At 52.2% G+C, this 18,802-nt stretch overlaps 1 protein-coding gene across 1 annotated transcript in view; it reads left to right on the top strand.

The window, feature by feature from the left end:
• The window catches only part of DEF8 (differentially expressed in FDCP 8 homolog), a 641,504-nt gene extending 622,926 nt beyond the window's left edge, over positions 1-18,578 (top strand). The window contains exon 12 of the mRNA XM_069635559.1: positions 18,548-18,578. Coding sequence (XP_069491660.1) covers positions 18,548-18,563 — 16 coding nt within the window. The 3' untranslated portion in view covers positions 18,564-18,578. The remainder of the gene's footprint in view (positions 1-18,547) is intronic.
• Positions 18,579-18,802: the final 224 nt, after the last annotated feature.

The following is an 18,802-nucleotide window of genomic DNA, read 5'->3' as shown; positions in this document are numbered from 1 at the left end:
GGAAAAAAACGCTTTTTCCGCACATTTCGCTCGACGCACCCATCGAAACACGCCCCCAACAACACATGGCCTACCGTCACGCGTTCCCACAGGTGTCCCGATGAAAACGGTACCTCACATGTGTGGGTGCACCTACCTGGCCGCCAAGGGGAAAGCCTAAAACACAAGTAACCCCAAGTCTGTTTTCACACCGGAAATGTCACACTCTCACATCATACAGATATGGGCCTCGGGTGTCCAAGCCACCAAGGAAAACAGGGAACCCCATGCATTTCCGAAAAGAGGACAATCGTGGGAATCCGCAGAGGTATGATATGGCCAAATCGCCCCAGAATTTATTACCCAGACACCCCCGCAAAGTCCGAAATGTGGGAAAAAATACGCATTTTCCTCACATTTCGCTCGACTCACCCATCGAAACACGCCCCCAACAACACATGGCCTACTGTGCCGCGTTCCCACAGGTGTCCCGATGAAAACGGTACCTCACATGTGTGGGTGCACCTACCTGGCCGCCAAGGGGAAAGCCTAAAACACAAGTAACCCCAAGTCTGTTTTCAGAGGGAAATCTCAGACATTCTGCCGACCGGCACAATGTACAGATATGGGCCTCGGGTGTCCAAGCCACCGAGGAAAACAGGGAACCCCATGCATTTCCGGAAAGAGGACACCCGTGGGAATCCGCAGAGGTATGATATGCCCAAATCGCCCCAGAATTTATTACCCAGACACCCCCGCAAAGTCCGAAATGTGGGAAAAAATACGCATTTTCCTCACATTTCGCTCGACTCACCCATCGAAACACGCCCCCAACAACACATGGCCTACCGTCCCGCGTTCCCACAGGTGTCCCGATGAAAACGGTACCTCACATGTGTGGGTGCACCTACCTGGCCGCCAAGGGGAAAGCCTAAAACACAAGTAACCCCAAGTCTGTTTTCAGAGCGAAATCTCAGACATTCTGCCGACCGGCACAATGTACAGATATGGGCCTCGGGTGTCCAAGCCACCGAGGAAAACAGGGAACCCCATGCATTTCCGAAAAGAGGACACCCGTGGGAATCCGCAGAGGTATGATATGCCCAAATCGCCCCAGAATTTATTACCCAGACACCCCTGCAAAGTCCGAAATGTGGGGAAAAAAACGCTTTTTCCGCACATTTCGCTCGACGCACCCATCGAAACACGCCCCCAACAACACATGGCCTACCGTCACGCGTTCCCACAGGTGTCCCGATGAAAACGGTACCTCACATGCGTGGGTGCACCTACCTGGCCGCCAAGGGGAAAGCCTAAAACACAAGTAACCCCAAGTCTGTTTTCACACCGGAAATGTCACACTCTCACATCATACAGATATGGGCCTCGGGTGTCCAAGCCACCAAGGAAAACAGGGAACCCCATGCATTTCCGAAAAGAGGACAACCGTGGGAATCCGCAGAGGTATGATATGGCCAAATCGCCCCAGAATTTATTACCCAGACACCCCCGCAAAGTCCGAAATGTGGGAAAAAATATGCATTTTCCTCACATTTCGCTCGACTCACCCATCGAAACACGCCCCCAACAACACATGGCCTACTGTCCCGCGTTCCCACAGGTGTCCCGATGAAAACGGTACCTCACATGTGTGGGTGCACCTACCTGGCCGCCAAGGGGAAAGCCTAAAACACAAGTAACCCCAAGTCTGTTTTCAGAGGGAAATCTCAGACATTCTGCCGACCGGCACAATGTACAGATATGGGCCTCGGGTGTCCAAGCCACCGAGGAAAACAGGGAACCCCATGCATTTCCGGAAAGAGGACACCCGTGGGAATCCGCAGAGGTATGATATGCCCAAATCGCCCCAGAATTTATTACCCAGACACCCCCGCAAAGTCTGAAATGTGGGAAAAAATACGCATTTTCCTCACATTTCGCTCGACTCACCCATCGAAACACGCCCCCAACAACACATGGCCTACCGTCCCGCGTTCCCACAGGTGTCCCGATGAAAACGGTACCTCACATGTGTGGGTGCACCTACCTGGCCGCCAAGGGGAAAGCCTAAAACACAAGTAACCCCAAGTCTGTTTTCACACCGGAAATGTCACACTCTCACATCATACAGATATGGGCTTCGGGTGTCCAAGCCACCAAGGAAAACAGGGAACCCCATGCATTTCCGGAAAGAGGACACCCGTGGGAATCCGCAGAGGTATGATATGCCCAAATCGCCCCAGAATTTATTACCCAGACACCCCCGCAAAGTCCGAAATGTGGGAAAAAATACGCATTTTCCTCACATTTCGCTCGACTCACCCATCGAAACACGCCCCCAACAACACATGGCCTACCGTCCCGCGTTCCCACAGGTGTCCCGATGAAAACGGTACCTCACATGTGTGGGTGCACCTACCTGGCTGCCAAGGGGAAAGCCTAAAACACAAGTAACCCCAAGTCTGTTTTCAGAGGGAAATCTCAGACATTCTGCCGACCGGCACAATGTACAGATATGGGCCTCGGGTGTCCAAGCCACCGAGGAAAACAGGGAACCCCATGCATTTCCGAAAAGAGGACACCCGTGGGAATCCGCAGAGGTATGATATGCCCAAATCGCCCCAGAATTTATTACCCAGACACCCCTGCAAAGTCCGAAATGTGGGGAAAAAAAGCTTTTTCCGCACATTTCGCTCGACGCACCCATCGAAACACGCCCCCAACAACACATGGCCTACCGTCACGCGTTCCCACAGGTGTCCCGATGAAAATGGTACCTCACATGTGTGGGTGCACCTACCTGGCCGCCAAGGTGAAAGCCTAAAACACAAGTAACCCCAAGTCTGTTTTCACACCGGAAATGTCACACTCTCACATCATACAGATATGGGCCTCGGGTGTCCAAGCCACCAAGGAAAACAGGGAACCCCATGCATTTCCGAAAAGAGGACAACCGTGGGAATCCGCAGAGGTATGATATGGCCAAATCGCCCCAGAATTTATTACCCAGACACCCCCGCAAAGTCCGAAATGTGGGAAAAAATACGCATTTTCCTCACATTTCGCTCGACTCACCCATCGAAACACGCCCCCAACAACACATGGCCTACTGTCCCGCGTTCCCACAGGTGTCCCGATGAAAACGGTACCTCACATGTGTGGGTGCACCTACCTGGCCGCCAAGGGGAAAGCCTAAAACACAAGTAACCCCAAGTCTGTTTTCAGAGGGAAATCTCAGACATTCTGCCGACCGGCACAATGTACAGATATGGGCCTCGGGTGTCCAAGCCACCGAGGAAAACAGGGAACCCCATGCATTTCCGGAAAGAGGACACCCGTGGGAATCCGCAGAGGTATGATATGCCCAAATCGCCCCAGAATTTATTACCCAGACACCCCCGCAAAGTCCGAAATGTGGGAAAAAATACGCATTTTCCTCACATTTCGCTCGACTCACCCATCGAAACACGCCCCCAACAACACATGGCCTACCGTCCCGCGTTCCCACAGGTGTCCCGATGAAAACAGTACCTCACATGTGTGGGTGCACCTACCTGGCCGCCAAGGGGAAAGCCTAAAACACAAGTAACCCCAAGTCTGTTTTCAGAGCGAAATCTCAGACATTCTGCCGACCGGCACAATGTACAGATATGGGCCTCGGGTGTCCAAGCCACCGAGGAAAACAGGGAACCCCATGCATTTCCGAAAAGAGGACACCCGTGGGAATCCGCAGAGGTATGATATGCCCAAATCGCCCCAGAATTTATTACCCAGACACCCCTGCAAAGTCCGAAATGTGGGGAAAAAAACACTTTTTCCGCACATTTCGCTCGACGCACCCATCGAAACACGCCCCCAACAACACATGGCCTACCGTCACGCGTTCCCACAGGTGTCCCGATGAAAACGGTACCTCACATGTGTGGGTGCACCTACCTGGCCGCCAAGGGGAAAGCCTAAAACACAAGTAACCCCAAGTCTGTTTTCACACCGGAAATGTCACACTCTCACATCATACAGATATGGGCCTAGGGTGTCCAAGCCACCGAGGAAAACAGGGGAACCCCATGCGTTTCCGAAAAGAGGACACCCGTGGGAATCCGCAGAGGTATGATATGCCCAAATCGCCCCAGAATTTATTACCCAGACACCCCCGCAAAGTCCGAAATGTGGGAAAAAATATGCATTTTCCTCACATTTCGCTCGACTCACCCATCGAAACACGCCCCCAACAACACATGGCCTACCGTCCCGCGTTCCCACAGGTGTCCCGATGAAAACGGTACCTCACATGCGTGGGTGCACCTACCTGGCCGGCAAGGGGCAAGCCGAAAACGCAAGCAACCCCCAGTCTGTTTGCAGAGGGGAATCTCAGCCATTCTGCCGACCGGCACAACATACAGATATGGGCCTCGGGTGTCCAAGCCACCGAGGAAAACAGGGAGCCCCATGCATTTCCGAAAAGAGGACACCCGTGGGAATCCGCAGAGGTGTGATTTGCGCACATCGCCCCAGGTTTTTTTACCCAGACACCCCTGCAAAGTCCAAAATGTGGGGGAAAAAACGCTTTTTCCGCACATTTCGCTCGACGCACCCATCGAAACACGCCCCCAACAACACATGGCCTACCGTCACGCGTTCCCACAGGTGTCCCGATGAAAACGGTACCTCACTCACATGTGTGGGTGCACCTACCTGGCCGCCAAGGGGAAAGCCTAAAACACAAGTAACCCCAAGTCTGTTTTCACACCGGAAATGTCACACTCTCACATCATACAGATATGGGCCTCGGGTGTCCAAGCCACTGAGGAAAACAGGGAACCCCATGCATTTCCGAAAAGAGGACACCCGTGGGAATCCGCAGAGGTATGATATGCCCAAATCGCCCCAGAATTTATTACCCAGACACCCACGCAAAGTCCGAAATGTGGGAAAAAATATGCATTTTCCTCACATTTCGCTCGACTCACCCATCGAAACACGCCCCCAACAACACATGGCCTACTGTCCCGCGTTCCCACAGGTGTCCCGATGAAAATGGTACCTCACATGTGTGGGTGCACCTACCTGGCTGCCAAGGGGAAAGCCGAAAACACAAGTAACCCCAAGTCTCTTTTCAGAGGGAAATCTCAGCCATTCTGCCGACCGGCACAATGTACAGATATGGGCCTCGGGTGTCCAAGCCACCGAGGAAAACAGGGAACCCCATGCATTTCCGGAAAGAGGACACCCGTGGGAATCCGCAGAGGTATGATATGCCCAAATCGCCCCAGAATTTATTACCCAGACACCCCCGCAAAGTCCGAAATGTGGGAAAAAATACGCATTTTCCTCACATTTCGCTCGACTCACCCATCGAAACACGCCCCCAACAACACATGGCCTACCGTCCCGCGTTCCCACAGGTGTCCCGATGAAAACGGTACCTCACATGCGTGGGTGCACCTACCTGGCCGGCAAGGGGCAAGCCGAAAACGCAAGCAACCCCCAGTCTGTTTGCAGAGGGGAATCTCAGCCATTCTGCCGACCGGCACAACATACAGATATGGGCCTCGGGTGTCCAAGCCACCGAGGAAAACAGGGAGCCCCATGCATTTCCGAAAAGAGGACACCCGTGGGAATCCGCAGAGGTGTGATTTGCGCACATCGCCCCAGGTTTATTTACCCAGACACCCCTGCAAAGTCCGAAATGTGGGGGAAAAAACGCTTTTTCCGCACATTTCGCTCGACGCACCCATCGAAACACGCCCCCAACAACACATGGCCTACCGTCCCGCGTTCCCACAGGTGTCCCGATGAAAACGGTACCTCACATGCGTGGGTGCACCTACCTGGCCGGCAAGGGGCAAGCCGAAAACGCAAGCAACCCCCAGTCTGTTTGCAGAGGGGAATCTCAGCCATTCTGCCGACCGGCACAACATACAGATATGGGCCTCGGGTGTCCAAGCCACCGAGGAAAACAGGGAGCCCCATGCATTTCCGAAAAGAGGACACCTGTGGGAATCCGCAGAGGTGTGATTTGCGCACATCGCCCCAGGTTTATTTACCCAGACACCCCTGCAAAGTCCGAAATGTGGGGGGAAAAACGCTTTTTCCGCACATTTCGCTCGACACACCCATCGAAACACGCCCCCAACAACACATGGCCTACCGTCCCGCGTTCCCACAGGTGTCCCGATGAAAACGGTACCTCACATGCGTGGGTGCACCTACCTGGCCGGCAAGGGGCAAGCCGAAAACGCAAGCAACCCCCAGTCTGTTTGCAGAGGGGAATCTCAGCCATTCTGCCGACCGGCACAACATACAGATATGGGCCTCGGGTGTCCAAGCCACCGAGGAAAACAGGGAGCCCCATGCATTTCCGAAAAGAAGACACCCGTGGGAATCCGCAGAGGTGTGATTTGCGCACATCGCCCCAGGTTTTTTTACCCAGACACCCCTGCAAAGTCCGAAATGTGGGGGAAAAAACGCTTTTTCCGCACATTTCGCTCGACGCACCCATCGAAACACGCCCCCAACAACACATGGCCTACCGTCCCGCGTTCCCACAGGTGTCCCGATGAAAACGGTACCTCACATGCGTGGGTGCACCTACCTGGCCGGCAAGGGGCAAGCCGAAAACGCAAGCAACCCCCAGTCTGTTTGCAGAGGGGAATCTCAGCCATTCTGCCGACCGGCACAACATACAGATATGGGCCTCGGGTGTCCAAGCCACCGAGGAAAATAGGGAGCCCCATGCATTTCCGAAAAGAGGACACCCGTGGGAATCCGCAGAGGTGTGATTTGCGCACATCGCCCCAGGTTTTTTTACCCAGACACCCCTGCAAAGTCCGAAATGTGGGGGAAAAAACGCTTTTTCCGCACATTTCGCTCGACGCACCCGTCGAAACACGCCCCCAACAACACATGGCCTACCGTCCCGCGTTCCCACAGGTGTCCCGATGAAAACGGTACCTCACATGCGTGGGTGCACCTACCTGGCCGGCAAGGGGCAAGCCGAAAACGCAAGCAACCCCCAGTCTGTTTGCAGAGGGGAATCTCAGCCATTCTGCCGACCGGCACAACATACAGATATGGGCCTCGGGTGTCCAAGCCACCGAGGAAAACAGGGAGCCCCATGCATTTCCGAAAAGAGGACACCCGTGGGAATCCGCAGAGGTGTGATTTGCGCACATCGCCCCAGGTTTTTTTACCCAGACACCCCTGCAAAGTCCAAAATGTGGGGGAAAAAACGCTTTTTCCGCACATTTCGCTCGACGCACCCATCGAAACACGCCCCCAACAACACATGGCCTACCGTCCCGCGTTCCCACAGGTGTCCCGATGAAAACGGTACCTCACATGCGTGGGTGCACCTACCTGGCCGGCAAGGGGCAAGCCGAAAACGCAAGCAACCCCCAGTCTGTTTGCAGAGGGGAATCTCAGCCATTCTGCCGACCGGCACAACATACAGATATGGGCCTCGGGTGTCCAAGCCACCGAGGAAAACAGGGAGCCCCATGCATTTCCGAAAAGAGGACACCCGTGGGAATCCGCAGAGGTCTGCCTTGCGCAAATTGCCCCAGTTTTTATTAGCCACAATCCCCGACAAAGTGTGATATTTGGTGGGGAAAAAACACAATGTTCACTTTGTCTGGGGTTCTGGGTAATAAATTCTGGCCCGCTTCGCGCAAATCAGACCTCTGTGCTTTCCCACGGGTGTCCTCTTTTGGGAAATGCATGGGGTTCCCCGTTTTCCTTGCTGGCTTGGACACCCTAGGCCCAAATCTGTAGGTTGCCCACATGAACAAATTGTGCTGTGGCGAAAGGCTTGGGGTTACCAGCGCGTTACCCTTTTCCTTTTGCGCCCCCGGTAGGTGCACCCACACATGCGAGGTACCTTTTTCGTCGGGACACCTGTGGGAACACAAGAAGGTATGACATCTGCTGTTGGCGACGTGTTTCGGTGAGTGGACACAGGGAAATGTCTCTGAAATTGGCCGGAAATGAAGACAATTCTCAGACATTTCGCTCTGGCCACCCACCGAAACACACCGCCAACAACACGTGGCCTACCTTCCCGTGTCCCCACACGTGTCCCGATGAAAACGGTACCTCACATGTGTGGGTGCACCTACCGGGGGCGCAAAAGGAAAAGGGTAACCGACTGGGAACCCCAAGCCATTCGCCACTGCCCATTTTGTTCATGTGGGCAACCTACAGATTTGGGCCTAGGGTGTCGCAGCCAGCAAGGGAAACAGGGAACCCCATGCATTTCCCAAAAGAGGACACCCGTGGGAATCCACAGAGGTCTGCCTTGCGCAAATTGCCCCAGTTTTTATTAGCCACAATCCCCGACAAAGTGTGATATTTGGTGGGGAAAAAACACAATGTTCACTTTGTCAGGGGTTCTGGGTAATAAATTCTGGCCCGCTTCGCGCAAATCAGGCCTCTGTGCTTTCCCACGGGTGTCCTCTTTTGGGAAATGCATGGGGTTCCCCGTTTTCCTTGCTGGCTTGGACACCCTAGGCCCAAATCTGTAGGTTGCCCACATGAACAAATTGTGCTGTGGCGAAAGGCTTGGGGTTACCAGCGGGTTACCCTTTTCCTTTTGCGCCCCCGGTAGGTGCACCCACACATGCGAGGTACCTTTTTCGTCGGGACACCTGTGGGAACACAAGAAGGTATGACATCTGCTGTTGGCGACGTGTTTCGGTGAGTGGACACAGGGAAATGTCTCTGAAATTGGCCGGAAATGAAGACAATTCTCAGACATTTCGCTCTGGCCACCCACCGAAACACACCGCCAACAACACGTGGCCTACCTTCCCGTGTCCCCACACGTGTCCCGATGAAAACGGTACCTCACATGTGTGGGTGCACCTACCGGGGGCGCAAAAGGAAAAGGGTAACCGACTGGGAACCCCAAGCCATTCGCCACTGCCCATTTTGTTCATGTGGGCAACCTACAGATTTGGGCCTAGGGTGTCGCAGCCAGCAAGGGAAACAGGGAACCCCATGCATTTCCCAAAAGAGGACACCCGTGGGAATCCACAGAGGTCTGACTTACGCAAATCGGCCCAGAATGTAATACCCAGAACCACCAGCAAAGACCCACATGGGAGAAGGGTGCCCAAGGCCAGGGATATTACCGCCGACTTTGCTGGAGCCCTGGCTGCCCTGCGTTACAGCTTCTCCCCACCAAGGAGTCTCGGCAGTGTGCCAATACCTCCCCGAAGGGAAAAGCTGTAATGCAGCCCAGCCGCAACTCCAGGACAGTTGGAGGTGATCTGCCCAGACGGGCCATTCCCACCCACACCTCCAACAATCCAGCCCCAGTCTCACCCACCCCACTGACAGTGGGCCCTAACCATAGAATAATAAAAAACAGTACTCACATAACGTTGCAGCTGCTCGGGTAGAAAAAGCTGTAAACAAAACAAAGAACATGTGTTACCTACGGTCACACCAGCAAAATGTAGCCCTCCCCGGGGGCAGATAGGGGGGGGGGGTTGTCCTGCACTCCTCCCTGGGCTCAGGCGTCCGTTCCTAGGAGCAGATATCTGCCCCCAGGGAGGGTTGCATGAGGTGGGGCCCTCCATTTGGGGTGGGGGGGGGGTTGAGGGCCACCCCCCCTGCGGTATATCATGCGCTGCCAATTTAGGGTGGCTCTCAGCCCCCCCTAAAAAGCAGCCTGTGATTTTGTATATTTTTTTTTGTTTACCCAACTTGGCTTGGTGCAGATGGGCCCATTAGTGTGGCTATCTGCCCCCAGGGTGCCCAAACCCTACTGCCCCATCTATTGGGGGTCCTGCCCCAGCTTTTGGGGTGCCCCCCCCACCCCACCCCCAATGGCTGGGGGACACACCTCATGCAGGCCTCCCTGGGCCTCCTCCAAACGGCTGCGTGAGGTACACCCCACCTCCATTTGGGGTGAGGGGGGAGAGGGCCACCCCAAAAGGTGGGGCAGGACCCCCAATAGATGGGGCAGTAGGGTTTGGGCACCCTGGGGGCAGATAGCCACACTAATGGGCCCATCTGCACCAAGCCAAGTTGGGTAAACAAAAAAAAATATACAAAATCACAGGCTGCTTTTTAGGGGGGGCTGAGGGCCACCCTAAATTGGCAGCGCATGATGTACCGCAACGGGGGGTGGCCCTCAACCCCCCCCCACCCCAAATGGAGGGCCCCACCTCATGCAACCCTCCCTGGGGGCAGATATCTGCTCCTAGGAAGGGACATCTGACCCCAGGGAGGGATGCATGAGGTGAGGCCCCCCCTATCTGCGCCCAGGGAGGGTTGCATGAGGTGGGGCCCTCCATTTGGGGTGGGGGGGGGGTTGAGGGCCACCCCCCGTTGCGGTACATCATGCGCTGCCAATTTAGGGTGGCCCTCAGCCCCCCCTAAAAAGCAGCCTGTGGTTTTGTATATTTTATTTTGTTTACCCAACTTTGCTTGGTGCAGATGGGCCCATTAGTGTGGCTATCTGCCCCCAGGGTGCCCAAACCCTACTGCCCCATCTATTGGGGGTCCTGCCCCAGCTTTTGGGGTGCCCCCCCCACCCCACCCCCAATGGCTGGGGGACACACCTCATGCAGGCCTCCCTGGGCCTCCTCCAAACGGCTGCGTGAGGTACACCCCACCTCCATTTGGGGTGAGGGGGGAGAGGGCCACCCCAAAAGGTGGGGCTAGACCCCCAATAGATGGGGCAGTAGGGTTTGGGCACCCTGGGGGCAGATAGCCACACTAATGTGGCCATCTGCACCAAGCAAAGTTGGGTAAACAAAAAAAAATTACAAAACCACAGGCTGCTTTTTAGGGGGGGCTGAGGGCCACCCTAAATTGGCAGCGCATGATGTACCGCAACGGGGGGTGGCCCTCAACCCCCCCCCCACCCCAAATGGAGGGCCCCACCTCTTGCAACCCTCCCTGGGCGCAGATAGGGGGGGCCTCACCTCATGCATCCCTCCCTGGGGTCAGATGCCCCTTCCTAGGAGCAGATATCTGCCCCCAGGGAGGGTTGCATGAGGTGGGGCCCTCCATTTGGGGTGGGGGGGGGTTGAGGGCCACCCCCTGTTGCGGTACATCATGCGCTGCCAATTTAGGGTGGCCCTCAGCCCCCCCTAAAAAGCAGCCTGTGGTTTTGTATATTTTTTTTTGTTTACCCAACTTTGCTTGGTGCAGATGGGCCCATTAGTGTGGCTATCTGCCCCCAGGGTGCCCAAACCCTACTGCCCCATCTATTGGGGGTCCTGCCCCAGCTTTTGGGGTGCCCCCCCCCACCCCACCCCCAATGGCTGGGGGACACACCTCATGCAGGCCTCCCTGGGCCTCCTCCAAACGGCTGCGTGAGGTACACCCCACCTCCATTTGGGGTGAGGGGGGAGAGGGCCACCCCAAAAGGTGGGGCTGGACCCCCAATAGATGGGGCAGTAGGGTTTGGGCACCCTGGGGGCAGATAGCCACACTAATGGGCCCATCTGCACCAAGCCAAGTTGGGTAAACAAAATAAAATATACAAAATCACAGGCTGCTTTTTAGGGGGGGCTGAGGGCCACCCTAAATTGGCAGCGCATGATGTACCGCAACGGGGGGTGGCCCTCAACCCCCCCCCCACCCCAAATAGAGGGCCCCACCTCATGCAACCCTCCCTGGGGGCAGATAGGGGGGGGGCCACCTCATGCATCCCTCCCTGGGGTCAGATGCCCCTTCCTAGGAACAGATATCTGCCCCCAGGGAGGGTTACAAGGGGTGCCCCCTTTCTACTTCGGTTGGGGGGGGCACCCCCCCCATGGAGGGACACCCCCCCCTTTCATTCAGTAAAAAATCCATGGTGGCTAGTGGCCCCCACCCCTACCCCCAACCCTGTTTCCCATCATTTCATTTTTATTTTTTATTTTACATTCCCTTGGGGCAGATGGTCAGCCATCTGCCCCAGGGTTCACATGCACGTGCCCCCATGCTTTGGGGTCGGGAGGGGGGAGAGGGCTGCTTACTTGAAGCTGCCCCCTCCCCCCCACCTCACAAAGAGATCCATGGTGGTCTCGTGGGTTGCTGGTCACGGATCGAGCGCTCTGCGCCGATCCGTGACCAGCAATGCCTCATATGTGGTGTCCTTGGAAAGGGGAGAAAGTCCCCTTTCCAGGGACACCACTTTCTGCTCAATCCCTGGTGGCCTAGTGGGCCCCAGGACCCCAAACCCCCTCCCACCTCCCCCCATCCCTCGGATTATTATTTTTTTTTCTTTTATTATTTCCCTGGGGGCAGATGGTCAGCCATCTGCCCCCAGGGTTCATTTTCATGTGTCCCCATGCTTTGGGGGCCGGGGGGGGGGAGGGCTGCTTACCTGAAGCAGCCCCCCTCCCCCCCAACTCACAAACAGATCCATGGTGGTTCAAAAAAAAACCACCATCTCCGGCTTGAAATACAGCCGGAGATCGAGGCGGAACAAGAAGGGCACTCACCTTCTCTCTCCAACGCAGCAGCCGAAAATGGCTGCTGCGGTGGAATTGCTTTCCGTTTTCTGCTTTGCAGGGATCGCTCAAAACAAGGTGCCGAAAAGGACGAGCTATCTCGTCCTTGGCACTGCGTGTGCACTTCCAAGGACGAGATACCTCGTCCTTGGCACTTAAAGGGTTAAACACTGCAAAATCAAAGGTTCTGGTGTTTAAGGGCGGCAGGAAAAGTTGTAAAATAATGCCCTGGTACTTGAAAAATGGTAAGTTAGAAGTTGTAAATAAATTCGTATACTTAGGGCTGGTAATTTATGACAAGCTCTCAGGTCCTGAATTACAGGAAGACTTAAGGGTAAAATTTGCAGGGGCAGGTGTACAACTCCGAATTTTCGATGGGAAATTCGGTAGATACTCTCTTTTACCAGCCCTAAAGTTATACAAACAACAGTTAATCCCAAAATTAATTTATGGGGCCCAAACTCGGAGTCAGCTGATTAACTGGTCACAATTAGAGGGGGCATTATGGAAAGGCCTACTTCAACTCCCGCAGTCAGTTCCTTTAGCAGGGATTTTGTTTGAATTAGGTCTGTTACCTATAAAGACTATGGTGGATTGGGGTAAGCTTCAGTTGTTGGTAAAAATACTGAACCCTCCAGGGGCGTCAATATATGAACAGTTAAACCTGGTAAGAGTTCAGGGTGGCTGTAGGGTTCTTGGGGACTGGGTTCTGAATTGTCAATTGATGCTTCAACAGGCAAATATTCCAATGGAGGAATTGGAGCTTACACCGAAGGTCGCCAAGTTAAGATGGTGTAGATATGTATGGTCTAACTTGAGAACCGACATAATGGAGTATAAATGCTTTGGGGGTCACTTTCTTTGGTCATGTAAAAGTTTTAATACTCCAGCTCCTTACCTTGAAAAACATCCGTCGAGATCCTTTAGGGCACAAGTGCTAAGACTAAGGTTGAATCTGTTACAAACAAAAGAAGTATTGGGCCGCCGCGTGGAAATTCCACAAGAACAGAGATTATGTCGGCATTGTAACAAAAACATTGAGACGCTAAAACACTTGTGTGTGACTTGCCCTAAGCTGGAGGACTTGTGGTCTTGTTTTTCAACAGGCTTGGTTTTCTCCTCCGAGAATGAATTATGGAGGAGGATATTGAACTGTAATGAATTAAGCTTGACCATACATGTTTTAGAATTTTTAAGGAAAGCTGCAGTAATTTTATAAATGTTGGATATATGTACATTGGATTGTGTATATGTGTTAAAAGTACTGTGGTACTGTAGAACACAATAAAATAAATAATAAAAAATAAATAATAAGCAGCAGGAGCAATGGCACCCCTGCCCTCTAACGTTCACTTTCTCCTATTGGCGGCCAGGGCATGCTTTGCCAGACATTGGAAGGCAGAGGAACTCCCCAGCCTATAGGAATGGGCGGACGCAGCAAAGGACATTTATCTCTTGGAAAAGTATACAGCGGCAATCCACGGTGTTAGCGCAGATGTGGAAGTGGAATGGCAGCAATTTTGCAACCATTTTGGGATGGGGTGAAGTAATACCCAGATAACAAAGACACTTCGGCTCGGCACAAGCAAAGACACATGCAATTATAGGATTTAAGTTGACTCTGCGGGGAAAGGTGCCCGACCACCACAAGTTTTGATTTTCTGTTTTAGGCCCGAAGGTTTATACACAAGTTCCTATGTGGTTCAAAGGATTGGTGGGTGGGAAGGGGCAGGGGAGACACGCACATATGAAGGTTTCAGAGCTGCAAGCACATAGAGAGGGCTTGTGCCCTTATGTTGATTTCTATTTTTCAATGTTCTTTTGAAATTAATAAAATCCAATTTACAAAAAACAAAATGTATGGAGTACCTGGTTGTGGGTCTTGCCTACCTTGGTAGCCAGCCGTCTGGTGGGAGTGGGCCAATTCCATAACTACCTGTCAATGACTCCTGGGTATAACCATCCTTCTCATTGCACCCTCAGTATAATAACCCCTTCTTAAAGAAGAAAGGCCAGTTATGGTCACGACCCTGTTCCTCCCGAATAGTCCTTTGCGAAGGCCTCTATCAATATTGCGTCATTACATTGTGCAAAGGCTAAATCTGGTACTGTGGGGTTATCAACTCCCTCAGTTGCAGCAGGTGTGGGCAGGTTGTGGTCGGCGAAACCGAATCCTCTCTGCGGCCCATCACAGGTAAGAGTATTGTCTTTGTGGGTAAGTGCATTGCTACTGCTTGCAAGCTGAGTGGAGTGCTCTGCATATTCACTGACTCTGGATGCATTTTTCTCTTGCTGGTCCATGTCACGTAGCAGATTTCCTCTGCAGGGCTATCGAGCGGGTTTCTCGGTGGCACGGAAGCTCTTCGCTGTCTCTCTCCTTGTGCGGTAGTTTGCTCACACGTTCACTGCTCGGCATGCTAGTTGTTGAAGTTCTACAGGACAAGAGAGAGACTGGCCAGCATTGTGCAGTACAGCCATGGGACAAGAAAAGGTTGTCCTCATTTTAGACATGCAGGCACAGGTAGAAGGGACATAGACTGGGGCTCTCCCAACTCCCACACTATGCCTAAGGGACAGGACTGGTGTTGGTAAAGACCCTGGTTATCCTCCCATCCCAGGTTGGGTGGGTCCCCATCCCCTTTTGACAGTGTCCAGAACCTGACCTTGTCACACAGTATTAAAGACTTTTCTTTGCAGAGTGAGATAAGCAGATTTGCAAATTGACCTATACCTGTTGGAACTCCATCTCTGCCAAATCTGGGCAGACAGACATGAAAAGCCACATGTCGACCCTGTCACCGGAAGGGAAGCCTGCAGTAGGTCCTGCGAAAACCTGTAAGCACTTATTGCCCAGACTCAGTGTCTCACAAGAAAGGGAACCTGGGTGAAATGTTCTTTTCATTAAAGGCCTCCTTACTAGAGACTGGACTAAGCCTTATGGAAGAGGGTTGTCTGCGATATGCATCATAGGGCAATTACTCTTTTGTTTATTGTTTACAAAGCATGAGACACATGCCTTAAGACACCCTGAATGTGAAATCCAAATAAATACCCTATTTCACAATGTTACTCACTTATCTGGTCCTGTTTTCCCAATGTTTTCATGACTGCAGTCATATGCTTGTGTGGAAAATGTATACATATTGGATAACTGCAAACACAATCATGACATGCCAAACAAATGTTAAATGTTTGCTCCTAGAGATAACATACTGCCAACCCCAGACCTTTATTCCTATATCGAGAGACACAAGGATTTACTTGACAGTTTTACAAACGTCACAATGCCTCTCAAGCAAGAAGGATTGGGAATTGCTATCATAAATCTCACTATAAGTGTACTTCCAGTAGGACCACTTAATGTGGGGGAGGGGAGCCTAGGGTGGACCCTTAGCTGCAAGATCCCTTCCGGGCAGCAGCATTTTCAGCTGATTAAGTGGTCCTTTTAGTTGGAATCTAACCAAATTCATTGGGTGACTGTATCCTCTGCTGAGTGATATATGATATGATAAGGCATTTATAACGCGCCTATACACAAGTGTTTCAAGGCGCGACGAGGCAAGGGAGGGGAAACAGTGGGAAGACAGACAGCAATCCTACTAGGCCAGGTGTCATTCAGATCGCGCAAGTGCATGGGTAGGGAGAGAAAGGGAAAAGTGCCTGGGGGAAGGGAGAGGGGAAAGTGCAGTACATGGGATCAAAGAATAATTAAGATAAATAAAAGCTGCCAGATGGTGGCAAGTGCAAGGTAAGAGCAGACATAAGTGCTGATACGGGGACTGTAGGGATACAGAAAACAGTCCCCAGGTGCGGGAGTTGCCATGTAGGCAGGCCAGGGGTACAAAAGGCTGGGCCTGGCCCCAAGATCAGAAAGGGTGGCCAGGTAACCGGTGCAGTTTCAGCCAGGAATTTCAGCAGGGGAGAGAGGCAGAGAAAGCAGAAGCAAAGAGGAAGGTTTTGAGGTGTTTCCGGAACCGGAGATGGTTCTCCTCAAGTTTCAGGAAGGTATTTGGGAAGAGAGCGTTGAAGGTATACTGTGAATCAATGCAACACATTCCTCTGCTCTGGAAGATCTTTGACATTGGCGTTGCTCCTGAACATGACAGGCTCTGATCCCCATATCGCACTGCAAGAAGAGAGCATGGCACTATTGAACCTGGAAAATCTGCTGCAACAGGTTGCAGCGAGGGGAGATATATAGACAATGCAGAGTACACTACATATGGCCGAGCCTTGGAGTACACTGAGCGAGAAAATAGTACTTTGCTGTGACCATTGAGATTTGCGAAATAACCCCAAACAATGCTGAAATCAGCAGAGGAACCATGACCGTAATTAGTCTCCGAAATGGCTGCATTACAGTGAATGATTACCAGAGCCGACAGATGGCGGAGTATGCAATGCCGCCAAGGAAGGTATGCACTGCATTAGGATCACCGAAGGACACAAACTGCAGGGGGTTGGCAAGTGTGACGAATCCAGGGAGTTTGTCACCTCTCCCCAGGGGGGAGCCACCCCTTTTGGGACTAGGGAGGCGAGCCTTCTACACTCAACACCCCTGAGGGAACAGGGTAAGTGGGATCTCTCTGGAGGTGACTTCCCCCATAGAGGACAGGGAAAACGCATAGAGAGACTTTAAGTCACAATCCCTTCCCTGAGAGTCTAACACCTTTATGGAGTATGCAGGAACTAAGATGTGTGAGAACCCTTTAGCAATGTCTGGCTCAGCTTCCAACACAAACTTCATTTCATCCTCTTCAGGGAAATGTTGTGACAGGGGTCTTAGGTGAACGAAACAGCCTTCCTTTCTATGGATCAGCCAAAGAAAGAAGTGTACAAGACTCTCTTGCCAACCAATAGAGCAAAAAGCAAGAGAAGAAAAAGCACCACCAGGATCTCTGCATAGCTGGAAGGGAAAAGAAAACAATCAGAACTAGCACAAGACCACAAAAGCAACAGCCCTTTCCCCAAGACAGTATTTACCTGTGGTGTGTGGAAGAGGAGAGAGGAGGTTCTTAATCCCGGGCGGCTTGAGGAGTGCATCTAGTGATCGGTGGGGAAAAGTAGGTACCTAATCTCCGGTGGCACGAGGGCACAGATAGAAAGGTGGGGAAAAGTAGGCATCAAATCCCATGCAGCACGAGGGCACAGCTAGTCAGAAGTGGAGTCTTTAATCCAAAACATCAAAGTCCAGGGCACAAATCAAGAAGTAGTTCCAATTAACCAAAGTCAAAGACCCAAGAGTCCAATGTCACTAAATCCAAGGGCAATCAAAAGGCAAAACCATGTAAACGAAGCCCGGGTTTTCATGCAGTCCACAAATCTAAAAGACAGGTAACCGTGCTAATTGTGAAACAACTGAGGAGAGCTGGAGCAAGGTACCATCAGTGTTTAAGCATCCCAGCGTAGGAGGACTTACTGGTATGTGCTATGTGTCACATGATCACTGACGCAGTCTGTCTGTGACCTGCCATGGCAGACCTGTCTTGGTGCGCAGCCACAGTGGCACAGAAAACGGAACACACCTCAGCCTGATGGAATTGGGCAAACAAACATGTGGCATGGATGTACTCTGAGGACTCCCAAGTTCTCCCCTCAGGCCCCTAACCACCCTTCCAGGCGAAAAAGTAGTGCACAGAGCCTCTACTAATACAGGGATCCAGGATGGCCTGGACTTCATCCTCATCTGTGGAGCTCAACTGGAGTGCGAGGGAGATGAACCGGAAGGTGAGTGGCAGACTGGGTGGACACGAAAAAGTTGTGGCAGGACACACTGATGGGTCACTGGATTGATGACCTTCGGCACTTTATAGGGGCCCACAAAGTGAAGTAGCAATTTGCGAAAGCTGGGTATATTCAAATAGTGAGTTGACAGCCAGACAAAGTCACCACGCTGATAATCTGGGGCTTGGCGGCATCGTCGGTATACGTCATAGAGCACGAAGAAAAGGAAATAATCTGTCGCTAGTTGTTGAGCATTGTTGTACGCAAACATTGCCGTACACATGTTTAGCCAAGTATCCTGGTGTTGTAAACATAAACAATGTATGAACATAAACAATGTATGAATTGCTCAAGTATTTGGTTGACACTTTCTGTCTGCCCATATGTTTCAGGGTGGTATGCCGATGAGAAGCATGCATCTATGCAAGAAACGATGTTAGAGCTCTCCAGAATTTGGAGGTAAACTGAGAACCTCAAAGAAAGAAGTGAAGATTCAACATAGGAATCCTCCTGTCCCCTGCACACTATCAATTGTTGGACAAAAGCCAATTACTGAGTCATCTTTTAGTAATTCAGTATATTATTGTACAACCTGTACATAAAGTAATGATTAAATCACACACACATTTCTTTTTGAAAAGCATATA

The sequence above is a fragment of the Ambystoma mexicanum genome, chromosome 1q, assembly GCF_040938575.1.
Source record: "Ambystoma mexicanum isolate Mex_15411 chromosome 1q, UKY_AmexF1_1, whole genome shotgun sequence".
Lineage (NCBI taxonomy): Eukaryota > Metazoa > Chordata > Amphibia > Caudata > Ambystomatidae > Ambystoma > Ambystoma mexicanum.
Note: the sequence above shows the minus strand (reverse complement) of the source record. Positions and strands in the feature narration are given on the sequence as shown.